The 22,993-nt window shown below is 39.4% G+C and overlaps 2 protein-coding genes across 2 annotated transcripts in view; both read left to right on the top strand.

Annotated features, from left to right (window-relative positions):
* Positions 1 to 609: 609 nt before the first annotated feature.
* LOC139721279 (bis(5'-nucleosyl)-tetraphosphatase [asymmetrical]-like) lies at positions 610 to 6,316 on the top strand. Its single transcript, XM_071632600.1, has 2 exons — positions 610 to 752; positions 6,012 to 6,316. The coding sequence occupies exons 1-2, from the start codon at positions 632 to 634 to the stop codon at positions 6,314 to 6,316; spliced, it is 426 nt and encodes a 141-aa protein (XP_071488701.1). The 5' UTR covers positions 610 to 631.
* Positions 6,317 to 16,020: 9,704 nt separating this feature from the next.
* The window catches only part of LOC139721277 (serine/threonine-protein kinase atr-like), a 31,280-nt gene continuing 24,307 nt past the window's right edge, over positions 16,021 to 22,993 (top strand). The window contains exons 1-4 of the mRNA XM_071632599.1: positions 16,021 to 16,152; positions 17,040 to 17,131; positions 19,964 to 20,164; positions 21,242 to 21,412. Of these exons, the coding sequence (XP_071488700.1) occupies positions 16,046 to 16,152; positions 17,040 to 17,131; positions 19,964 to 20,164; positions 21,242 to 21,412 (571 nt within the window). The 5' untranslated portion in view covers positions 16,021 to 16,045. The remainder of the gene's footprint in view (positions 16,153 to 17,039; positions 17,132 to 19,963; positions 20,165 to 21,241; positions 21,413 to 22,993) is intronic.

Here is a 22,993-nt window from a genome sequence, read left to right as displayed (position 1 = left end):
AGGGAGGCCAGCCAACCCTGGAGTCTTGTTTGAAGACATTATCTTTAAGGTAGACCACAATTCAGATTTTGTAATTGGGCCATTTAAGATTTCTTTTTGAATCTCCGAAATTGTTGGAACATCTAATACTGAGTAAGCCAGATAAGAATAGAGAAGCGGCTGCAACATCTTCTTGGGAACAATTAGAGGAATATAGGGACTCAAAATAAATACCAATTTCTTCCAAAATTTTATCTGGGTCACTTAAGATATCTCCATCACCTGACTTTAATTGGCGAACAATTTTTCTTTCATTATTGCGCTTTTCTAAATTACAAAAGTATTTAGAAATTGATATTGAATTGGTTTGCGAGTGTTTGTTTTGTTTTCTGCAACGGTGCTAGCGCCACCCACGTGCACCTGCTGCAGCTGCTGCGTCCACGCAAAGTCGATGTACATTTTTTTTAGATCGGATACAAAAAAGATGAAGCACAGCCATAGAGTTGGAATACAGCTCTGTGAGCACAGCACGCCACTACACGCTTAAAATTATCCGATATATACACCGCACTAAAGATCTTACACTCAATGTAGAATCCTTTGATTGCAAGGTATTCCACAGTAGCTCGGCTTGGCACAAAATCCGTGCAATATGACATCGGAGGGTATGTTACGGGCGGCTGGTTTAATCATCTTTAGGAGAGTGCGAAGGGATGTCGAGTACTTACTCCTGCAAACTTCATATGGACGACATCACTGGACACCGCCTAAAGGTAAGGAAGAAAAAGTAAAAGAGGATCGAGTGAGACAGTTTTTCCGCCACACAGCACGGTCAGCACGGTGAGAGAGCCCGGGCGCCGAGCCGCCTCGCTGATTGTGATCGGCACCTCCGTGCCGTGCGTGCATGCGATGGGCTGGTGCACGGTGGTGGGCGGATGGCGGCGTGGGCGTGGATACCCTGGCTTTTATACCCGTAGGCCTACCTATATCATTGTTGTTATCGTCATTAATTCCTCCGCTAGGCGCTAGAGAAAGAGGTTATGTTTTCATCGGCGTTGGTTTGTTTCTTTGTCTGCTTGAAAAATAGCTCAAGAATTTGTGAACCTGAACGGTAAAATTTGCTACGTACAGGTACTTCTAGTAGGTACTTCTAGATTAACCGCAGCAGCGACCCCATACGGACAAATTCGTACCGTAAGTACTGTGTTACAGCGCCCCGCGACGGGGTTACTTCTAGATTAGAGTTTATACACAGAAAGATCCGTGTGTCCGGCCGGATCTCCGGAGCGGAGGAGTCTTTTATTTTTTTGACGTTATCGCTCTCCGGAGGAGGGGATCCATGAAGCCAGAGACGCAGTCTCCGCGGAATAAAATCCCTGATGACCAGATACAGGCCGATCTTTCGGTCAACTTCTAGATCTACATGTCTTAAAGGACAAGTTCACCTTCAATTCTAACTATACACAGCCCAGTCGGGCTACTTCAATTCATACTAGACATGTAGTCCATGGGCCAAGACCAGATTTTTACGATATTGGTACCACTTAAAGGGACAAATTCTGCTTATGCATTTTGAAATGGTATGTATCTGTAGATGATATTTTGCTATGATAGCAATTGTTGTTGTTGTTGTTGTTTTGTGTTTAGTGGCGTTTTCCATTCTCTTTAGAATATTTACGCCAAACACTTATCTATAAATTTCTTTTCCTTTTATCATTTTTTTTTCCAAAAAGAATATTGTAATGAGTATCCTTGGTCAGCTGTCGGTACGTCTATTTGCCTGCTTAATTCCAGAGAAGTAGCTTAGTCTCAGTATCAGCCGTTAACCCTCATAACTCCAAATACCTTTTTTAAGCTTGGTAAACCATGGAGGTCACAATCCGCTCCCTCTATCATTTCAATATTTTTCTATCAATTGCTCTGAAATGTGGCAAAAATGTAACTCAAGACATACTCTACAAAATGGCACCATCAAAACTTTTCTTGGAAACCACAAAGAGGGAGCAATTTGTCAAAATACAAAGAAAACAAAGAGAATTCCATTAAATAATATTAGATTAACTAATTTTAAGACATATGTCGGGCAGTCAAGGCGAAATTGCATAGTTTTTGCTGTTGATCTCTATCTAGACATATAAAGACACATTTGAACTTCATTTTAACCTTTTCGGAGTATTTACAGGTCCAAATCTTAAGAAAATGGTGTTTACCACAGAAAAAAAATCAAGACAAAACACAAGAGGGCGCTGTAGTTTTTTCAAACATAATTGAATACTTCCTTTAAAAGTAGAAAATTTTATTATTTTATGTTGTGAATACATAAGATAATAAGTAACAAAATAAGGGTCAAAATGTGAAACGGAACTTGCTTATGTTTATTTGTTGCCATGGTAACCAAAATATGTTAACACTAATTAAACATATCTTATACAACGTATATGCGTAATAAGTTTCGGGAAACGACATCAAATTTAGAGGTGATCAGACAATATATCAAACTTATAGTGAGCAAAATTTAAAATTTTCAGTATCAACGGAGCACCTCTCTCTCCAAATTTTTGCTATTTTGGAGATAATAACAATTCATCCACTGTCACATAAACAAATGTGAGGGAATCCCCATTCCACATACGCGAGCTGTTGCATTCTTCGTGTTCTTAGAGTTGTTATTCAACTATGCGATCAACACTTTGGAGAATGTTTAGGGAGAAAGAGTGAAAAAACACGGCATTTCAAAGGACACTATCAATGGCGAAATTGTGTCTGTCACCTTTTGTCAAAATCATGATTACTATATTCGTAATCAAATGATTCTGTACCACTCCAAATAACCAACATTTCGATATCATTTTGACATATGCACCTCAACAAACAACTCCCAAGTACCAAAACGTCAATAGCGAGATATCTACATATTCAGCAAAATTAAGAGCGCAACGAGAGATAGCAAAACATCCTTCTTAATACTTATAATTCTGCAAAACGGGTGAGTTAATGTTACTAAATATACAAAACACTCTTCAGAGCAAATTTACGTCGACACCTAATGGAAAGGATAAAGTGACAGGAAATAGAATAGATAGTGCCATGATAATCATACCAAAAGATATACAAAAAACGAACATTAATTCTAATTCAAACAAACTAATGAGCAAACACAAAATAGGCACGCAGATGTATATTATGGACGTTAATCGAAAAGAGAGAGTTTTTAAGGCGGCTTTGTTCTGCTGTCTTGTTTTTATATACGATTTTCGATATACTGGGGAGTAGCAAATCTCCGCAAATGCAAATAGAGCTATGTCGACGGAGCAAATTAGTGCTTGTTGCAGAGTATTGTCAGAATTTTCAGAGCAATTGCATTTTGGTAGAGTTTCATAAGTCTGGAACAGGGAAGAATTATTATAACGATCCCCTCTGACACAAGGTATAAAAAAATTCCAAGTAGATATCGAGAAACAAATAGAATTGCGGTGAAAAGTCGAAATTACTTTGCTCCTTGCCATGCATCATGCTAGAATAACCAAGTTGCGAGAAGCACAATTAACAACCTCCCCCCAAAAAAGGATGATTTTTTCAATTGTTGAATGGCTTACTCAATATCTGATAAATCATTTGAAAATGTGATGTATAATTACATGTAAAAAAAAAGTCTGGTTTGGGGGTAAAAGTCTAGGAATGGGAATGGACAAAACCCTCCAATTCCCTTGCTGTATACAACCCATATGGGGTACGACCGCGGTCATTTTCTGGTATCAAGATCTGCAAATACCTTGTTTGAGGCTGTTATCTAACTTGATATATAATGGAATTTACATCAGTATTCCGCTCTTCTGCTCTGTATAATCTCATCATTTTGAACTGCCATCTTTATTGTGATTACTCCATAATTCCAATTTTCATTGTTCTTCCAAACAGGAAATTTATTATCACTTATCTTATTATAATAATATGTAAGCCTTGATTAAGCTATGTCTTAAAATTATTCATTGATTCAATAGTCACTCATCCAGATGTAGCCCTTGAATTGGCTATAAAACTGCTCGGCAAAAGATATGAAAATATGCACAGTGGAATGTAGCAATTTATTGTAGAAATAAATTTCCATGGATATTTTAGCGAGAAAATGAATGGCAACGAATGATAAGAAAATACCGTTTTGCGGTAACGTCTCCCATTCCATACATTTTTTCCTACATAAAGAGAGGTACCATGTAGAACAGCATTTGGATATGGCCGCGGATGCCTTGAACGTAGACTATCACTCCACAGAGAGATACACCGCGTTTAAAACAGTGCGCTCCGTAGAGACCGTGCTTTATCCTTCTGTGTATAGTCTCGGTTCAGACGCGCGGGCTGATTATTAAAGCCCAGAATGCATTGATTAAAGACTACATTTTTCATGACTAAGCTACTCATTTGGAATTGCTATCATAGTTTGATACACTTATATATCCCTAACAAACAAAACGGCACCACAAAGGTTTTGTCCCTTTTGTTGGTACCAATATCTGACCTGGCCCATGGACTAATGTGGGTTGAGTGAATGCAGCAATATTAACACATCAGTGAGAGTTTGAGGAAAATCGGACAATCCGTTCAAAAGTTATGAATTTTTGAAGTTTCTGCTCACTCAATGCTAGATGAGAAGACTACTATTATAGCTTGTGATGTCACATGTGTACAACGTTATAAAGAAAGAATAAAGAAAATTCAGCATATTTTCACTTTTCTCGCGCAACGAAAGAACACTTGACTTCTCTCTTTCAGAAGGTAGGGGGAATAGTATTACCCTTAACATATGTCAGTAACAAGTCGAAGAAATGTGCCATTTATTTAAAAAAAATGAAATTTTGTGAAATTCTCGTTTTTATTTTCCTTATATCGTTGTACGCATGTGACATCATGCACTGTAGTAGTCAACTCATCCAGCAGTGACTGCGCAGACACTTTAAAATTCATAACTTGTGAACGGATCGTCCGATTTCCCCCCAAACTTTCACTGATGTGTTCTAATGATATTGCTCATGCTGCATTCACTCATTCCACATACTTATGTTGAATATATGAAGGTGAATTTGTCCTTTAATTGCTTTATGAAATAAACAAAAGTACCCTCAAATGACACAAGGAACAGATGATTAAATTTTGGTAGTGATCTTGGGAATTTGTATGGATTTTTAAAGGATTTCTGATCTTTTAGAAGATAGGGTTGTGGAGGATTTGAAGTAGATTGACAAATGTATTCAGGTGATACTCTAGCATGTTCAAAGCTATAACCTCCAAAATTTAACTTTATGAAAATGATTGGTCGTGACAACACAGAGGAAATATACACTGAAGGAAATTGATTAAACAATCAAGTTCTTTATTACACTTTGAGGGGCCATGAACTTGGGAGTTCAAGCTGCACATATTTGAGGTTTGCATGATACAAGCTCTTGAACATGTTGAAAGTGCTTGCTCTGGCTCTGCTTGGGCGAGGCACCTCGTAGCTGGAAGCTGATGACGTAAACAAAAAGCTTCTATATTAGGAAATTGGACGATTTTCATTGAGCTGCTTGAGGGAGGTCTGCACTCTGCTACGAGTCTGAGTGCTTTTCTGATTTTCTTTCAGTTGATTGGTGATTTGACCTCATCCAATCCCGATTGGGTCCCCCCCCCCCCTCCCCCCTTTTGAATAAAAATTGTACATGTGATGGAGTCTGGACTTTGGTGAGCTATGATTAGTATAATAAGTGCGTAATCTTCAAGCATGAAGCTGCACTTCGCTGAAGAAGAAGATACAGACCGTCACAGATATACCACTGGTATTAAAAATAATTTTTGACCTGAATTGTTACTTTCTTGTGATAAGATTTGGTTATAACCATGTCTGTTTAAACAGGAGTGCCATGTACCAGGTAGGTCTTTTCCTCTCAGATCAATATAAAATATGGTATAGATGTTTTTCTATTGTTTTCTTCTTTCTCCTCTTCTTAAAATTCATCATCTTCTTCTTTCATTTGTCTTCTTTCTCTGTGATGTCACAGGGCATTTGGATCCTGGTGAAGACTACCGCACAGCTGCTCTGAGAGAAACAGAAGAGGAGGCTGGCTACGAGGCAAGTCAGCTGAATATCACAGACTTTAAGAGTACCCTGAGCTACCAGGTCAATGGTCGACCTAAGGAAGTTGTCTACTGGCTTGCAGAGCTGACAGATCCAAATGCACCAGTGAAGTTGTCACATGAGCATCAAGCCTTCAAATGGTCAGGCCTCGAGGAAACATGCAGGCTTTCTCAGTTTGAGGACATGCAACAAGTGTTTCGTAATGCTGAGAGCTTCCTAGCGAGGTGATGGATTTGAACTGAGATCCTGAGGACGCGTGATTTTACTTTCTGAAGGAGTTAAAGGACAAGTTCACCTTCATAAACATAAGGATTGAGAGAATGTAGCAATATTAGTAGAACACATCATTGAAAGTTTGAGGAAAATCAGACAATCCGTTCAAAAGTTATGAATTTTTGAAGTTTTTGTGCAGTACCCGCTGGATGAGAAGACTACTGCAGTGTATGAATAACTTAGATGTCACATGCGTACAACAATATAAGGAAAATATAAAGAGAATTTCACAAAATTCCATCTTTTGAAAAAAGTACAAATTCCCCTGATTCGTTACCGATAAATGTTATGGGTAATATTATTCCCCGTGCCTTTAGAAAGAGGCAAGTCAATTGCTCTTTTATTATGCGAAAAAAGTGAAAATATGTTTAATTTTCTTTTATAATTTCTTTATACTGTTGTACGCATATGACTCACAAGCTGTAGTAGTCTCCTCATCCAGCGGTTCCAACACAAAAATTTAAAAAATTCATAACTTTTGCATCGATTGTCCAATTTTCCTCAAACTTTCACTGATGTGTTCTACTAATATTGTTGCATTTTCTCAATCCTTATGTTTATGAAGGTGAACTTGTCCTTTAAAAGCCTAGTGAAAAGGTGGTAACACTTTCGCCAGTGGGGACATGTGACAGGACTAGTGTTCGGAGGTGCTGAATTGTGTGTGAGCACGATAAAGATAACAGAAGACAGTGGAACATGCGATAGAAAGTGAGAGAATGAATTATGTACAGGTACTTCGTTGATCAGATACAGTAATATGGGTGCTAGTGAAAACCTCTTCCACACACCTTTGTGAATTTTACATGCTGAGATGGCATTCAAGGTCTGTGTTTGTTCACTTGGTTGGATAATGTGATGTAGTCAAGTGTGCAAATATACATTCGTTCATTTTGAATTCCAGTGGTCCTATTGTAGCAAAATTTTAGCATATCTGTTGGGTCACTGAACTTGTTACAATTTAGTCTTGATCCTCAACTGCATCATGCCCATTTTCTGAGTGGTTATTATGATATACATCATTTAAGACTAAGGGCAACTATAATTGAGGTATGCCTCCAAGATTCCACCAAAGTACACATGTGTACATTGTATATTGTTTGTGGCAGGCTAGACATTACCCATCCAGCAACAGAATCAGTCTCACAGTACATAACTTACCTCAACATATGTGACCCGCTACAACAGAATGATCCTAAAGTCGGGCGAGGTCGATTATTTGAAAATTGCATGACATAATTCCCTCATCTTTCTGCTTTAAATTGATATATAACAATAATTATAAAAATAATCGGCTGCGGAGATATCGATGTTTAAAAGAGAGCATGTCGAGACGTCTGGGAAATCACTGTTTCGAGAAAAGCGCCCTAAAAATTTTCCTTTCGACGCCATCGCGATCAAGGGACACGCAAGTCAGTTTTCAGCTCCGGACAATAGAAGGTAAGCCCTAGCAACCCCCGAAAAGTTCATTCAAGCACAGCGTCTGCGGTCTCCTCACCGACCAGCGGCTGAGCATAGAGCAACCCGCCTGCACGCACCAGTCGACTGGGCAGTGTGCGAGCTTCACGCTATGGTTAGCAGCAAGCAGCAAACCGACCAATGAGATCACTCTGGTCGGTGTTAGGGGTGGAGCCTATCTGTGGCGCTCAATCCGAATTTTCAAACCAGTTTCTGCTTCGCTGAAACGCTAAAAAACATGGCTCAGAAAAACGCTATTTTTGGGTCTTTCCTTTCATCATTTTGCGTCAAAATTACGACAAATGATAGAAGACATGTCAGACTCCAATAATATGTCAAAATCAGAAAATCGTAAGTTTTGACAAATTTTAATGCTCTGACTTAACTCGATTTTCACGGCTTCGACCGTGCGCGACTTTAGGACCTTTTTGTTGTAGCGGGTCACATATATCAGCGGTCATTACATTGTGCAAAACACACCGCAAACACTAGATCGCAAACACTAGATCACCACACGCTCCCGCAGTTGAATGAATGCAAATGGAGAGGTTACATACTGTTCAGTTGTCTTTATTGCTTGATCATCCCTAATCCTGATCCTTCAATTCCTATCACAAACTTAGGTGACTATTAAAAAGTCAAGCATGCATCCAAGTCTCAAAGTCTTAGCACCCAAGGACTAAACTGGCTAAAAACTGTCTGGCTAAAACTCTGACTGGCTGAGACTCACTGGCTAAAGAAACTGACTCTCTCTCAACCCCCCCCCCCCCCCCCCCCCCCCGATCTATCTGATACCCCCTGGCCCTGGTTATTGCAGCTGCTGTGGCCAGTGCCAGGGGTCGTGCTCTAGTGCACACAAAGACCTGGGGTTTCAGTACAGATTTTGCACACACAGGGGGGAGGGATGCATGAACCTGGGTTTCTACTTGGAATTGGTAAAAGATATCTTGCTGATGTACATTGTAGTGGACGAACCCAGTGATAGCAAGGTACATGCCACTGTAAAAATCTGTTTGTCCATATGTAACTACAGTAATGTGAGGGTTCATGGGTGTATGCAAGGGGGGGTCGGGAGGGTCGTACGACCCCCCCAAATTTTCAAGAGGTCCACTTTTTGTAAAAGACATTTTTTTTTAGGGCTTTTTACTCTATATAGGCCTACAACAGGAAAAAAAAAAGTGACCAGGTGGTGTTCCAGCAAATTGTCAAAAACCTCGTAAATTTCGTAACTTAGTTTTAGTATGCCATAATTTACCTTATTTCTAAGCTGCACTGCCATGCCGAAAAAGTCACTTTTGTATGCACCAAATTGCCCCATTTTAAGATATAGAATTCAAAAACTCCCTACCGTGGAAGGGGGGACACCCCCCTCCCACACCCTCCCCCCGCTCGATCGCTCCGCTCCCTCGCAAAGGTAAAGGTCCAAAAATTTTGGTTACGACCCCCCCAGAAAAAATCCTGGATACACCCCTGGGGTTTCCTCGCCAGTACTAGCATCAGTGTTTGTGTCCAATAATTAAATTTATGGACAGTTTTACAACTCAAATCTTCAAGTACTAATGAAATCTCATGCAATTCCAATTTCCAAAACTAGCTCAGTATACTGTGTGCCATGTATGATGAAACAAAAAACAATCTAGAATATCAGGATAAATCTTCTCACAGTAGTGATATTTCATTGTATCTGTGTTTGTTGGAAATTTCATTGTTTCTGTGTCTGTTGTATAGATATAAAAATGGATTCTTGTATTTGTCTGTAAAGTTATGAATGCCTTTCAATGATATGCAATTATAAAGAAAGAAGTGATAGTAAGGAAGCAGTTGTGACAGTTTTAAAGTGACTGTTATGTTGGGTTAGAATGTGTATAGTGCCACCAGTGATAGATTTTACAGGGGTTCTTGAAACTCCGTATTTTGTATTGTATTAAGAAAAGATAAAAGTAATTTCTCAATTTAATGGACAATGCACTTCTAATATTTGAGCAAGATGAGTGAAATTGCATGAAAAGGGTATTACAAATGTAGGAACAGCTGCAAATATTGGGCTAGCTTTTCATAGAAATGAAGCATGACAGATTGAGTCAGTGTACAGTATTGAGGAAATTTAAAGTGAAACAAAAGATAGAGAGTGTAAGGAATGATTTGCTGCAAATATCTAAGCCTCAAGGAAATTTCTGATACCAGTGAACTTGGCTGCAGTGTCCATTCAAGAAATGCAAGTTGAGAACTTGTCCAAGGCAGGGCTCAACAAAGATAAAGACCGTGCGGGGGAAAAATTGCTCTGAAGCACTGTTGCCATGACAACAAGCACCAGTCCTATATACATTGTACAGTGCACTCCCGTTATAACGAACACGGTTATAACGAAATTCCGGTCATAACGAAGTAAAAATTGGGGCTGCAACGTCATCCACTCTATGTATTTCTATTGTTTATTTGTTCGGTTACAATGAAATTCCGATACATCGAAAGAAAACTGCCGGTCCCGAGGACTTCGTTATAACGGGAGTCCACTGTACCTGATTGCCTGTCCCCATTGTAGCTGTTCTTATTTCATGTAAGTGTTCAAATGGTCTTTTATGCTACAGAGCCTCTGATTGGCTTTATGATATCAATTGCACTGTTTATCTCTGAGAATGTTACTCAGAAGAAAAATGAAGAATTCATTCCTGGAATCACTCATACAATACATGTCTGTTTTTGTCTGTTGTTGTGTCTTCATCTTAAGTGACTTGTTTGCAAAGAGTACCTCGCAGGTACAACGTTGTAGTTGTATCAAGGATGTGTGAGTGTGTTATACATGTGATGTGTGATCAATACCTCTTAGTGACTATTTTACCATGTAGTTGACTTTGATATAAGTAGTGTGAAATAAAACAAAGACAATGGTACAACTGTTAAGCAAAGTTAGACATTAAATGAGAAATTAGTGAAATAAAGATTTAGGTGGTATAATTTGATACATAGGATACACCTTTTTTCTTTAATCCATATAAAGACCTTGTATACATATATTTTTTTATATTGGTGCACAGATCAATGGGAGACATGTAAGGGGATTACATCATTACCTTGGCTAATATGTATATAATTTTACGTATATTTTGTAGAATCTGCTGTAAGGCTAATACATGTGTTCTTCATCACTCTTACCAAGGGGGGGGGGGGGGGGGCACTATATTATTTCAAAGTGAGGGAGCTGACTTTATTTGAGCAGGGACTTCGATTTGCTTTTGACAATGGGGATGGGGGGGGGGGGACATTTTGGTACCACGTACATTTTCTGATGCCTCTGACAAGTAACAACAAAAAAAAAAAGGAAGAAAAAGGTCTTAACATTTTCTGATTCCACTTCTGTTGTTAATCAACGGACAAAAAAAGGTCTTTACATAATTATTTGGGTGACAAAAAAAAAGTGTGTGTGCGTGTGTGTGTGTGGGGGGGGGGGGCACCCCTAGCTCTCTTGAGATAATTGTGAAGGATTTAAAAAGATGACATAAGAAAGGAATTTTCAGTAATTCTGAGGATTTACAGTTCATCTAGTTTTGATGCAGTTTATCATGGTATGGTATTACATGCACACTGTATGTGTATATTACATCTGAAACTCCTTTCCAGCAGTAGAATGGAATAATCTCAGATTAAGCCCTACATATTGCAGAGCTGCCAAGTCTCACGCATTCTGCGTGAGACTCAAGCATTTAGGGTGTGTCTCACGATCTCACGCATGGCACCCATTTTTCTCACGCATCTGGTGAAGTCTGCAATTTGGGCCAAAAATAAGGAGCATAGCTCAAAGGATTAAAGTGATAGTTGCAATTGAAGGTATATTTCCCTTTTGCCTTTCAAAATTAGTAAAAAATAGTCACTTAAGTATGCACCAGATCGCATCATTAAGAGCTAATAATTCAAAAAAGCTCCCTACCGTGGGAGGGGGACACCCTCCTCGTTCGCGTGCGCATGCGCGCGAGCGCCGAGACGCCGAGTCATAAAAATCTCACTCATAAAAGTTTTTTGAACTTGGCATCTCTGATATTGTCATGGTAACTCACACATCATCTTCAGTGACGGATCCAGAGGGGGTGCACAGGGGGCACGTCTCCTCTTTATTTTTTGTTAAAACAGAAGAAATTTTTTTAAAAATGGGGAGGGGGCATGCACGCCCCCCTTAATTTTGCAGGGGGGGATCCAGGGAGGACCGCAACCGGCGCACGCCCCACCCCTTTATTTTTTGGTTGAAACAAAAGAAATAAAAAGAAAAAATGGGGGAGGGGTGCGTGCTCCCCCCTTTAATTTTGTTAACACGCCCCCTCTTTACGGAATTCCTGGATCCGCCCCTGTTTTGTACAGGCACCTCCTCGTTACGGGATTCCTGGATTCCCCCTGATCTTTGTATTGTCTAACCCTGACTCTACAAATATAATTCAAAGTCAAAAGATTGTCGCAAATGCTTCATATTACACAACATACAACTTGTGTGAACGATGTCAGGTGTATTCACACCAATTACTGTACTCGGTATTACAAACACAGTACATGTGTACTAGGTTTAATAAATGCACATACATGTAGATGTGGCCCTGAATAACACTTCCATTTTTTTTTTTTGCCCCACAAAAGAGAATATCAGTGATTGTGAAATCGTCAGTGAGAGGGTTTGCATAATCTGAACAAATCAGTGAATAATTTGAGTACCTCTCAGACAAAGGGGGCAAGGCGACCACAACATTGACATTTTGATATTATCGATTTTTGAGTTTATTTACTTTTGAAGACAGCAACAACTAATCTTACTAATTCAGACAATGCATTGAGTTAATGCAAAGTGACATGAAGAAGAAAATTATATTCGAGCTGAAAACGAGCGAGGAGGATGAATAACGGATACACATGAAACCTAAATTTCCAACTTTTGGATAATCTTTTTTAAATGTATTTTTACAGTATGTCGGTCGTGCATCATGTAGGCCGTAGCAGCCTACGAGCAGTGTTAGAACTAGCCAGCAGTGACTTTCGACTACAGAGGGCGTCGTGAAGATGAAGACAGCATGCATGCCGCGGGATTTTTGCGTTCCATCCATCACTGCAAGCTGCCTGAGCTGAGGTTTGTTTGACAGGGGACAAATATACCTTCATGAACGTTGACAACTGCTTTTTGGTGCATTTTAGAGAATGTGAACTCGTTTTCTATACCCTCCTTCTTTTGACGTGATCCGCATTATGGTGCTAGGTGGTGTCAGTGGATGAGCTGGAGCCGAGGGTTTAGTAATTTGTATTCGCGTCCCACACGTAAGAATCTCTGTCGGCAATTATCACATGTTGATTGTTTATGTTGCACGTGTTAATACACTGACATAAATTTACATAGTCTACGGACGTACTGCGACCAGCCCCAACGCGCACGCGAAGCGTGTTGGGGCTGCAGCCACACTCACAGTATAAGGCAAAAAAAAAAAAAAAAAAATTGTGTGTTTGCTCTTAATTGTCAAAACCCAAGAGGTCGGTAGGTCGTTTTTGTTTTGTTTTGTTTTGTTTTGCCCCTTTTGTCCATGTCAATGCACTCAAAACTCCAAAAAGTCCAAGGGATTCATTAAAATTACGTCTTGCCAGGGCCCGGTACGCGAGGCAGAAACAACACTCATAACGACACGTTCATCTTTGTTAAATTTTGCAAACGGCTCAAAAAAAGTACCTTCCAGTGAGATGCTGGCAACTGAATTCCAAACCCCCAAACACTGAACAGTTTTGGTGCCATGACGGCTGGTAACGCCAACTAACGGATGCTGCAAAAGTAGCCATCTTGGTTACTGCGACCAGCCCCATACGCATAGGCATATGGGGCTGCTGGTCGCAGTTACCATCTTGGCAGCCGCGCTGCGCTGCACCGCGGCCGTTACGGTAGCGGTAGCTAGCTAGCTAGCGCCCACTACCTATGCGCATATGCATGCATTGATTGGATTTCGTGCCCGTGCATGCACGCACTTGAGCCAAAAAGGTAGCTAGCATGCAATGCATTAAAACGTAGCCTGCGCTGTGGCCCCGCGCTGTCCGAACACAATTACGACGTGTCGATGAGATGAAAAGAAAAAACAAACATATTCTTTAGACTTTTTTTTTTCCATTCTTTAGCTTAAAATTGATGATTTTGGGTTTAAAACCGTTCACAAATTTGCAGAATATGAAATTTGTGGAAAAAATAAACTTGAAAGAGCCAAAAAAAAAAAAAAAAACCACAACCCGAAATTTCCGTGATTTTCTGTCGGTCGCGTAGGGCAAACAAACCATTTTTTTTTTTTTTTTGCCTAACTGTTAGTGTTACGGAGCGCCCAGGGGTTAATACGGATGGTAATGTTTCATTTTAAATTACCAGTGACTAGTGTATTACAATATTTTAAACATAGCATCAATTACCATGATAACATTTTTAGCCATTCGGTCCTTCCTCCTGTAAAACACAGCCGAATGAATGCCGAACGAAAAGCGTTCGGCCTGTGTCCTTGGTTTGTTACTCATGTGTGTAGCCTGTAGGGAAGGATGTGAGTCACAGTATAGGGAAGTATTGCGGTTGAATTCCAACTTAATTACTCAAAATTTCTTCAATTTGAACACTTACATATTTGTGGTCCAATTGTTGATAACATCCACCATAACCATGACACTCGCTCGCCGTGGAACGTCTTGCTCCTCCGCGCTCCAGTACCGGTACGGCGCGGCGGTAGTTTTAGTTTCTTTCAGGGAAAATATTGGAGACTACCGGTCAAGAGGAATCTGTGAGAATGAAAACTGCTCCATTCAATGGATTTGAAACCTGTGCGCATGCGCTAACCAGAGTGCAATGTAGCCTTTTCACAAGGCCTTCTCACTGTATTGCGTTGCTTTCTTGGTGAATGAAGAAGCGATTCTCCGGTACTCCCAGCCGAGCGCCACAGCGCGCTGTCGCGTGCTGTCGCACTCGGCGTGAGAGCGAAGGAAAGGACCTTGTCCAAAGGCGAAAAACATTGCGCCTTACATGCATAGAGTCTATTCATAATCATATCGCCAATGTGCTATGTGCCTTCGCAAAGGTTGTTTCAAAAAAAAAAAGGGAGGAAAAGGGGAGAATGGAGATGGACTCGTACTAGTCGTAGAAAAACGTCTTTTCAAGACCGTAAGATCAGTTTCAAAGTGTGCAAGTGAATGGCAAGTATGAATTAGATAAGTGACTGTAATGTAGAGTATAAAAGTAAGCCTTTTGCTGGTGAAATACATTACTTATTTCTAGAGCCACTAAAATTTGGGTTTGTCTTCAACGTTCAGTGACAGCACTCTTTCAACTCTGGGCGCTCCCTCGGTATAACTGTGTACAAGGAGCGTCCAGGGGTTATTCTGATACTGGACCTGGAAGTGTGTCATAATGTGGTCAGTTGCCAACCAACTTCAGTCTTCTCTGGTCTTCAGAGTAGAGCCAGGGGTAACCCCAGGACGCTTTTTTGCTCAGTTGTACTCTTCAGAGAGATGTATTCCTTGTAGGTGTATGTAACCACAGTCCACACAGCACAGTCTGACATGACTGTAGTCTGTAGTGTGGGGCACAGTCCTCGCCGATGAGCAAATGGTTTTCCAAGCCCAATTACAAGGCACATAGCATGAAGTAACTATACACAGCCCAGTCGCTGTACGTAGATGCGTAGTAACAGCGTCTGGTTGGGCTAAGCATGAAGTTGAACGTGATATGACTGAACAAGAATTGGGAATAGCTTGTTTTCAAGTGTGGAGTGTGGAGCTACATGTGAGAACAAGTCGTTTTGAAATACCTGGTACTAGACCTACACTATAGTATCTATTTGATCAGCATGATCAGTCATAAATAAAACTTTATAAAGTGGGATTGCCACTTTGACTGGTATGATGACTTAGACGATGTCCATGGCAAACTTTGTGTATCCCACAAAATACACAATTTCTGGTGTCTATTACTCAGCTCAGTGACAGTTGCCAGTTAGTTATCTTATGCTTGTGTGTTAAATCACTAATTTACCACTCCATTGAATGTTCTGCTGTGAGACTTGGGAATGGTTCTATTCATGTAGATATGCTATAGTCAGTAATCACTATCATGCAGTGTGTACACACTGTCAGTCTCCACATTCATGTGCCAGTTGGATAAAAGATATCTTATGCCTGATTCAGCAAAGTACCTCTTGATCTTGGTTTCCATCAGATAGGTTCTTGGACTCGGAGGAGGCATTGATGACATCAAACATGGCTGCTGATTCATTGCAGCATGAGGGCGCTGCTCATCATGTGTTGATGAGAGACCTGAAGGAAGCCAACGAGCAGCTAAGCAGCATGCAGATGTGAGGATTTTGCTGTACTGCATGTCAAAAAAAAAAAAAAAAATTACAATGGGACCCTCTACAATGATAACTTAAAAAATAGTGAATCAGTCCAGATACAATTTCAGGATAAGAAACTATAACTTATTACCCACATTGTTCAGAAAACCCCATCTTATTTGCTTCAGTGGTCAAAGAGAAATGAGGATTTTTGTTAAGCATGTCATGAATCCCTCCCTCCAAATACTGTCCAATGTGTTTACAATTTAATCTGCAGTTCCAACTGCATCCAGGCACTAAACTTCGAAGTATCAGACCCATGACTCGATTTACATGAAACAATATTTCTCTGTGACCACTTTACCAAATTGAATGGGGTTTTCTGCAAAATATGGCTAAGATGTTATATTTTTAGACTCTGAAATAGCATTCAGACAGTTTGATCATAATGGAAGTTACCAATGCAAAAATCAAATTATTATTTGTTTTTGGAACACACTGTATACCAGTAGTTGGGTTGCACAGTTGATGTTTTGGTTACACATTGAATGAATCATACAGTGCCTGTTTGTTAGACTCTTAATGTGCCTAGGTGCTGCGCTTAATTTACCAAACTTTTTTCATCAGCATTCTGTAATCCAGCGCTGCAGGCTGGCACTGGTCAGACGGTCCAGACAAGTAAAAATCACTGTTGGACCAGTAACGTTTTTTTTTTTTTTTTTCAGGAATAGACCAGTAAAAAAATGGGGGGAAAAGAGTACGCAGCCCTTTAACAATTTTGGAATCCATCCAAACTTGACCTAGTTGTAAAGTACACGCAAGCCGATTATGACATGTATTCCCTATGTATCTCTTACAAATTGTTTTTCTCTCTCTCTGTCTCTTTTTTGTTTGATTACCTTCTGCAGATCGTCTTCCCAGCAAGAGTACTTGTTGGTCAAGATTTACAGGAAAACAATATGCCGGCTGACAGCAGACTTTTTGTCAAACATTGATGATGGTGAGCTTTCTGTCGTCTTGCACCACTCTTCCACTTCATGATAAACATTCCTAAAAGGGCACTTTTAAATTCTGAATGTCTGCTGGAACCAATATGAATAGATCATTTTATAAAGCACACCACCATTGACAGTTTCAGTGGTCATGAGAAATTATCCCTGCAAGATTGTTAAACTGCAGATTGAAATCCATGCTATTAAAGGACACAATTTTTTAATGATTAGATTGCATTGGGCAAATGATAAAGTCATCTTTACCTTCTGTGAGAAGGATTGTAGAAAAACATTTTTTTTTTTTAAATATGAGATTGGTCCCTGTTTCAAATGCATATTTTATGTTAGTACCTCTAAATATGTAAGATTATGGTTTAAGTTTGATCAGTGAGAAAATCTGTAAGTACTTCAAGATTGATTTAAAGGACAAGTTCACCTTCATAAACATAAGGATTGAGAGAATGCAACAATATTAGTAGAACACATCAGTGAAAGTTTGAGGAAAATTGGACAATCGATGCAAAAGTTATGAATTTTTAAAATTTTTGTGTTGGAAAAGCTGGATGAGGAGACTACTACAGCTTGTGAGTCATATGCGTACAACAGTATAAAGAAAATTTAAAGAAAATTCAACATATTTTCACTTTTTTCGCATAATAAAAGAGTGCTTGACTTGCCTCTTTCTAAAGGCAGGGGGAATAATATTACCCATAACATTTGTCGGTAACGAGTCGGGGGAATGTGTACTTTTTTCAAAAGATGAAATTTTGTGAAATTCTCTTTATATTTTCCTTATATTGTTGTACGCATGTGACATCTAAGTTATTTACACACTGCAGTAGTCTTCTCATCCAGCGGTTACTGCACAAAAACTTCAAAAATTCATAACTTTTGAACGGATTGTCTGATTTTCCTCAAACTTTCAATGATGTGTTCTACTAATATTGCTACATTCTCTCAATCCTTATGTTTATGAAGGTGAACTTGTCCTTTAATGTGCATGAAATTAAAAAAAAATGAAAATCACAAATTTCAAAGTATCATGTATTCTGCAATTATACAAATGTGACCCGCTACAACAAAAGGATCCGTAAGTCGTGGGAGGACAGTTTTCTGAAACTGGCATGACATTATTTCCTTCCTTTTCCACTTCAATTTCATATATTACACGACTCATAAAAATACTCGATTGCAGAGATATCCATGATTTTGTTAGCGCATGTCGAGTGGTTTAGGAATCAGCGTTTCGAGAAAACTGCCTTCGAAGTTTTCCTTCCCATGCTACCATGATCAAGGGGAGGCAAGACAGTTTTCCCCGCTTAACAATAGAAGGTATGCTCCTAGCAACCTCCACGATGTTCATTCAAGCTTAGCACCAGCGGTCTAGCACGACCAATCAGTAACTAGGATGCCACGCACTGACCAATAAGATCACTTCCTCATTGCTAGGGGCGGGGTCTAGCTGCGGCGCGAAATCCAAATCTTCGGACACGTTTCTGTTCCGTTGAAAGTCAGAAAAATCATGGCCCAGAAAAATGCTATTTTCTTGCCTTTCCTTCCATCATTTAGATTCGAAATTTCGGCAGATGTTAGACGCTACATTAGACTACAAAATTATGCCAAAAACAGAAATCTGATCGTTTTGACCGATTTTGATTGTCTGACTTCAAACTCGATTTTCTCGGCTCAGCCGTCAGCGACTTTAGGATCCTTTTGTTGTAGTGGGTCACAAATTATCCCTGTTTGTCAATATTCCCTGTCCACTGTGACTGAAGCCCAATATTGTGTGGGATGTTTTTGCAAACAGTGTCAACAAATCAAATTGGAAAATCAGCTACTGTTGATTCAAAATTAAGTTTTCTGTGATGTATTGCCTTTTCTTTTACAAAAACCATGCATTGTTTATGCCTCCGCCAGGAAGTGGTGCCGGAGGCATTATGCTTTCGGGTTGTCCGTCCGTCCGTCCTAATGAAACTTGGCATGTATGTGTGTTAGGGGGTGAAGTTGTGTTATCTAGGAAATGGTTCAAGTTATTTTGAAACTTACTACATATTTTTGCTTGTTCTGCCTGACGGTGATTATCTTATTATGATTTCTAGGGTCAAAGGCCAGATGAAAATGGCAACAATTTACTATTCAATACAGAAATTACACTTTTTCTCCATACCTTAAAAATTACTCAGTGCATAAACTCATGAGTGGATCAAAGTCAAGTTAAAGTTCTTAAATCTCCAAATACATGCTCTCCTATCCATCCAATTCAACCTAGGTCAAGGAAGGTGAACATTCAACACATTTGTGACAAACTTGTCATTTTAATATTTTGCCAATTTTGTGAAAATGTAATCATACGTTGTCCACATGTACTATAGACCTATTAAGAGAACCATGCATTATGGCGGAGGCATACCAGTCGCCATAGCGACATTTCTAGTTCTTAATTTCACTGTAATTCTTTGTTATTAAAGATTTCATGTTCCAGAAATGCATTTTTTTAAAAAAAATCTGGGCAACAAGTCTTGAAGATTAAATAAAGCGTATATTCGAGCAGTTTGAATTAGGTGGGATAAAATATTGTTCAGGTGATATCAGATTGGTCCCTCCCCCCCCCCCCCCCCCCCCCCCAAAAAAAAAAAAAAAAGAAAGAAAAATGGAAAGGGAAGGTCAAGATTTATCTCTTTGGATGTATTTACTTGTAAGCTGTAGTACTCTGTTGGTCATATTATGTTCGTTGCCTTTTGCTACCAGACTTTTAGATCATCAGGGTTGGGCAAAGGAATTGCTGCATTTATCGTAATGTGACACAGTGACTGCATTTTGTTTCCTCTTACTATATTTAGTGTGCAATGAATTGTCCGGTGAGTCTGTCAGTTCTGGGAGTCAGCAGTGTGTCGCAGCGCTCAACTTCATCCAGTACTATGTCAACGGGAAGCCGGAGATCTTTGTCGGTTCCGACCCACCTCATGACTCACAGGGCGCCCAGAGCTCTGGCAGCAGGGATTCGGACAGAGGACCCCATTCTGACTTCTTTGTCACGGAAAGTGAGTCATAAACTGTTAGCTGTGTGTACAACTTCCTTTAGATGTCATTCAACAAACAACTGCTCCCTTTCAGATGTTGGTACAGAACAGGAAAAAAAAAATTAAGTGTGAATATGTCCTGTTCGTTATTGTATGTGTAAGCAAATAAATTGCAGAGTGCTATTGACATAATTCACCTTGTAAAGGTTATAGAATACAAACACCTGCAGGTCGTTTCTGCCCTGGACTTTGTTCATAGTTCGTTCTTGATCACTGTGCAGTTTCTGATTGGAAATTATATCAGGAAATTACAGTGTATTTTGTGTAAATCAATGAGGGAAATATGATGCATGTAAGCCATCCTGGGCCCCATTGCAAGAAAGTTGCAATCAATTGCAAATAATTGCTAATTTTGAAACAACCATTCTGATTGGCTCAGGGTCTGCCCTATTAAGAAGACATGCATGCAACAATGATTTTGATTGGCCAGTGACGATCAGTTGCAAGTTGCGTTTAAACGCAAAGTTTCTAGCAACGGGGCCCAGGTCTCGTAAGACCCTACAGTCTGTAAAAGCATGTTTGTTCCTAATGAGATACCACACCTCCATTTTGTGTGAGAGCAGAAAAGATTTAAGTATAAACTTTGGTAGAAATGCAACATTACATATGATAGAAAAATCTGATCAATTCTGACAAATATATAGAGACATATGACAACTTTTTAATGGTCAGTCAATTATCCTATATGCATGAAGTGTCTCAGATGTTGTGTATTAGACTTTTGCATTAAAAGCAAGCATTTAAATGTGCCGTTACGATGCTCATTTTGAACTTCAAGACCAGTGGCCCAAGCAATTTAAGCCAGAAGGGGATTCAAATTTTCCATATTCTGGAAGACATCAAAACAAGGGATGCATAAAAGCATAGCTCCTCACTGCCAGGAGGGCTTCTAAATATGATCAATTGCAAATCCGTCAAAATGTGTTGATAGAAATCAATAGAAATTATATCACTGTGTAAATGGGAAACTGTTCTCAAATGGTAAAATATCACTATCTGTATCAAAGTTTTATGTTGTTTGTTTGTTTGTTTTTTCAGCCTTGAATAAATGGCTTCTGAGTCACCTTTTTCAGCTGCTGGCTGAACATGGCTGTCGACTTATCCACGAACAAGCCTCCAAAATTGTCCTCTCTCTGCTCCAACTCATCAAGTTCAAGGAGGCCAACAGCTTCCATCGCATCATCAATGAGCTTGTTCATCTTCTGGCTGGTAAGCCAAGGCTGGATAGATTTAATAATGCATTTTAAGAAAAAAAAACCTTGATGTGCTGCAGAAGAGTTTGATATTGTTATTGCATTTTTTTTCTTCGTAGACAATAGTGAGGTATTTATGGGATTGGTCTTAGATTGGTTGAAATGCAAAAGGGGTGGATTTGAAATCTGCCATCTTGTAGATGTTGTACAAATCATCTTAAAAGAAGTATTTTGTCATTCTGAGATTGCACGTCTTTATCCTATCAATTGCGGCCTACAAATTTTTCTGTTTTGGGTATTTTAACTTTATTAGCGGAGAATACATTTGAAGTTAGAAACCCTCTGTAAAATGTTCAAGAGGTCATTAATGTAAAACTAACATTTTTCAAGGTTTTTTATTGTGGTAGGAACACTCATTCATTAACAATCTCCATTTTTATGCCTCCGCCACGAAGTGGTGCCGGAGGCATTATGTTTTCGGGTTGTCCGTCCGTACACGTACGTCTGTACGTGCGTCTGTAGCATCCATACGTCCGTACGTACGTCCGTCCGCATTCGTTTACGCGATAACTTGAGTAATATTGACTGGAATTTTACCAAACTTGGTCCAAGTATAAAGTATGATGGGGCAATTACTTAATTAGATTTTGGGTGAAATTGGCCAAAGGTCAAAGGTCAAGGTCAAATCATGAAATTGTATATTTTTACGCGATAACTGAAGACTGGATCAAGCAAATTTCACCAAACTTTGCCCGAGGATAATGTATGGTGGGACAATTATTTGATAGATTTTTGAGTGAAATCAGACAGAGGTCAAAGGTCAGAGATCAAGGTCAAATCCTAAAATTTATCTGTTTATGTGCTAACTCAAAACTGGATGGAGCAGCTTTCCTCAAACTTGGTCTAAGGATGATGTATGATGGGGCAATTAGTTGAGTAGATTTTAGTGACATTGGCAAGAGGTCAAAGGTCAAAAGGTCAAGGTCAAATGCTAAAAATGTTGTTATTTCCCCCATATCCATGCCATGCCCAAAGGTATTTTCTTGAAACTTAGTGTAGACATGTACTACTGCATAAAGATTCTCCAGAGAGAGTTTCATGTCATAATTTCAAAGGTCAAAAGGTCAAGGTTAGGTGAAAATGTTACAATTTCACTTTTCTCGCAAATGGTTCAATGTATCTTCATGGAACTTGGTACATATGCATGTACTGACTGGCAGGGATTATCTAGGGAATTTAGGGGTCGTGGGTCAATAGTCGGGGTCAAAGGTCAAGGTCAACTCCTCAATATTTTACTATTTCCCTCATATACTAGTATATATATGCAATGCTTGCATTATTATTTCTAAAATTCAATATACAATATGTACACAACATGTATTACCTAATGGAGATTCTCTTGGAAATTTCCTGCCAGAAGGTCAAAGGTCAAAGGTTAAGGGTCAAGGCAAGGTTTAAATACAAAAAAAAATACACTGTTATTACACTCTTTCTTCATACCTTTAAAATTACTCAATGCATAAACTTGAAAAAGGGTCAGTCAGAAGTTAAGTAAAAATATTCAATTCCCCAAATACATGTACCTGAACTCTTTCTT

Source organism: Diadema antillarum, unplaced genomic scaffold (genome assembly GCF_040938485.1).
Source record: "Diadema antillarum isolate AM-2024a unplaced genomic scaffold, OU_Dant_1.0 scf00000141, whole genome shotgun sequence".
Classification (NCBI taxonomy): domain Eukaryota; kingdom Metazoa; phylum Echinodermata; class Echinoidea; order Diadematoida; family Diadematidae; genus Diadema; species Diadema antillarum.
Note: the sequence above shows the minus strand (reverse complement) of the source record. Positions and strands in the feature narration are given on the sequence as shown.

Excerpts from the sequence above, each read along its gene's own strand:
- LOC139721279 (XM_071632600.1), top strand. The coding sequence starts at position 632 with ATGACATCGGAGGGTATGTTACGGGCGGCTGGTTTAATCATCTTTAGG. Across the intron at positions 753-6,011 it reads TCACTGGACACCGCCTAAAG|GGCATTTGGATCCTGGTGAA; the intron begins GTAAGGAAGAAA and ends GTGATGTCACAG.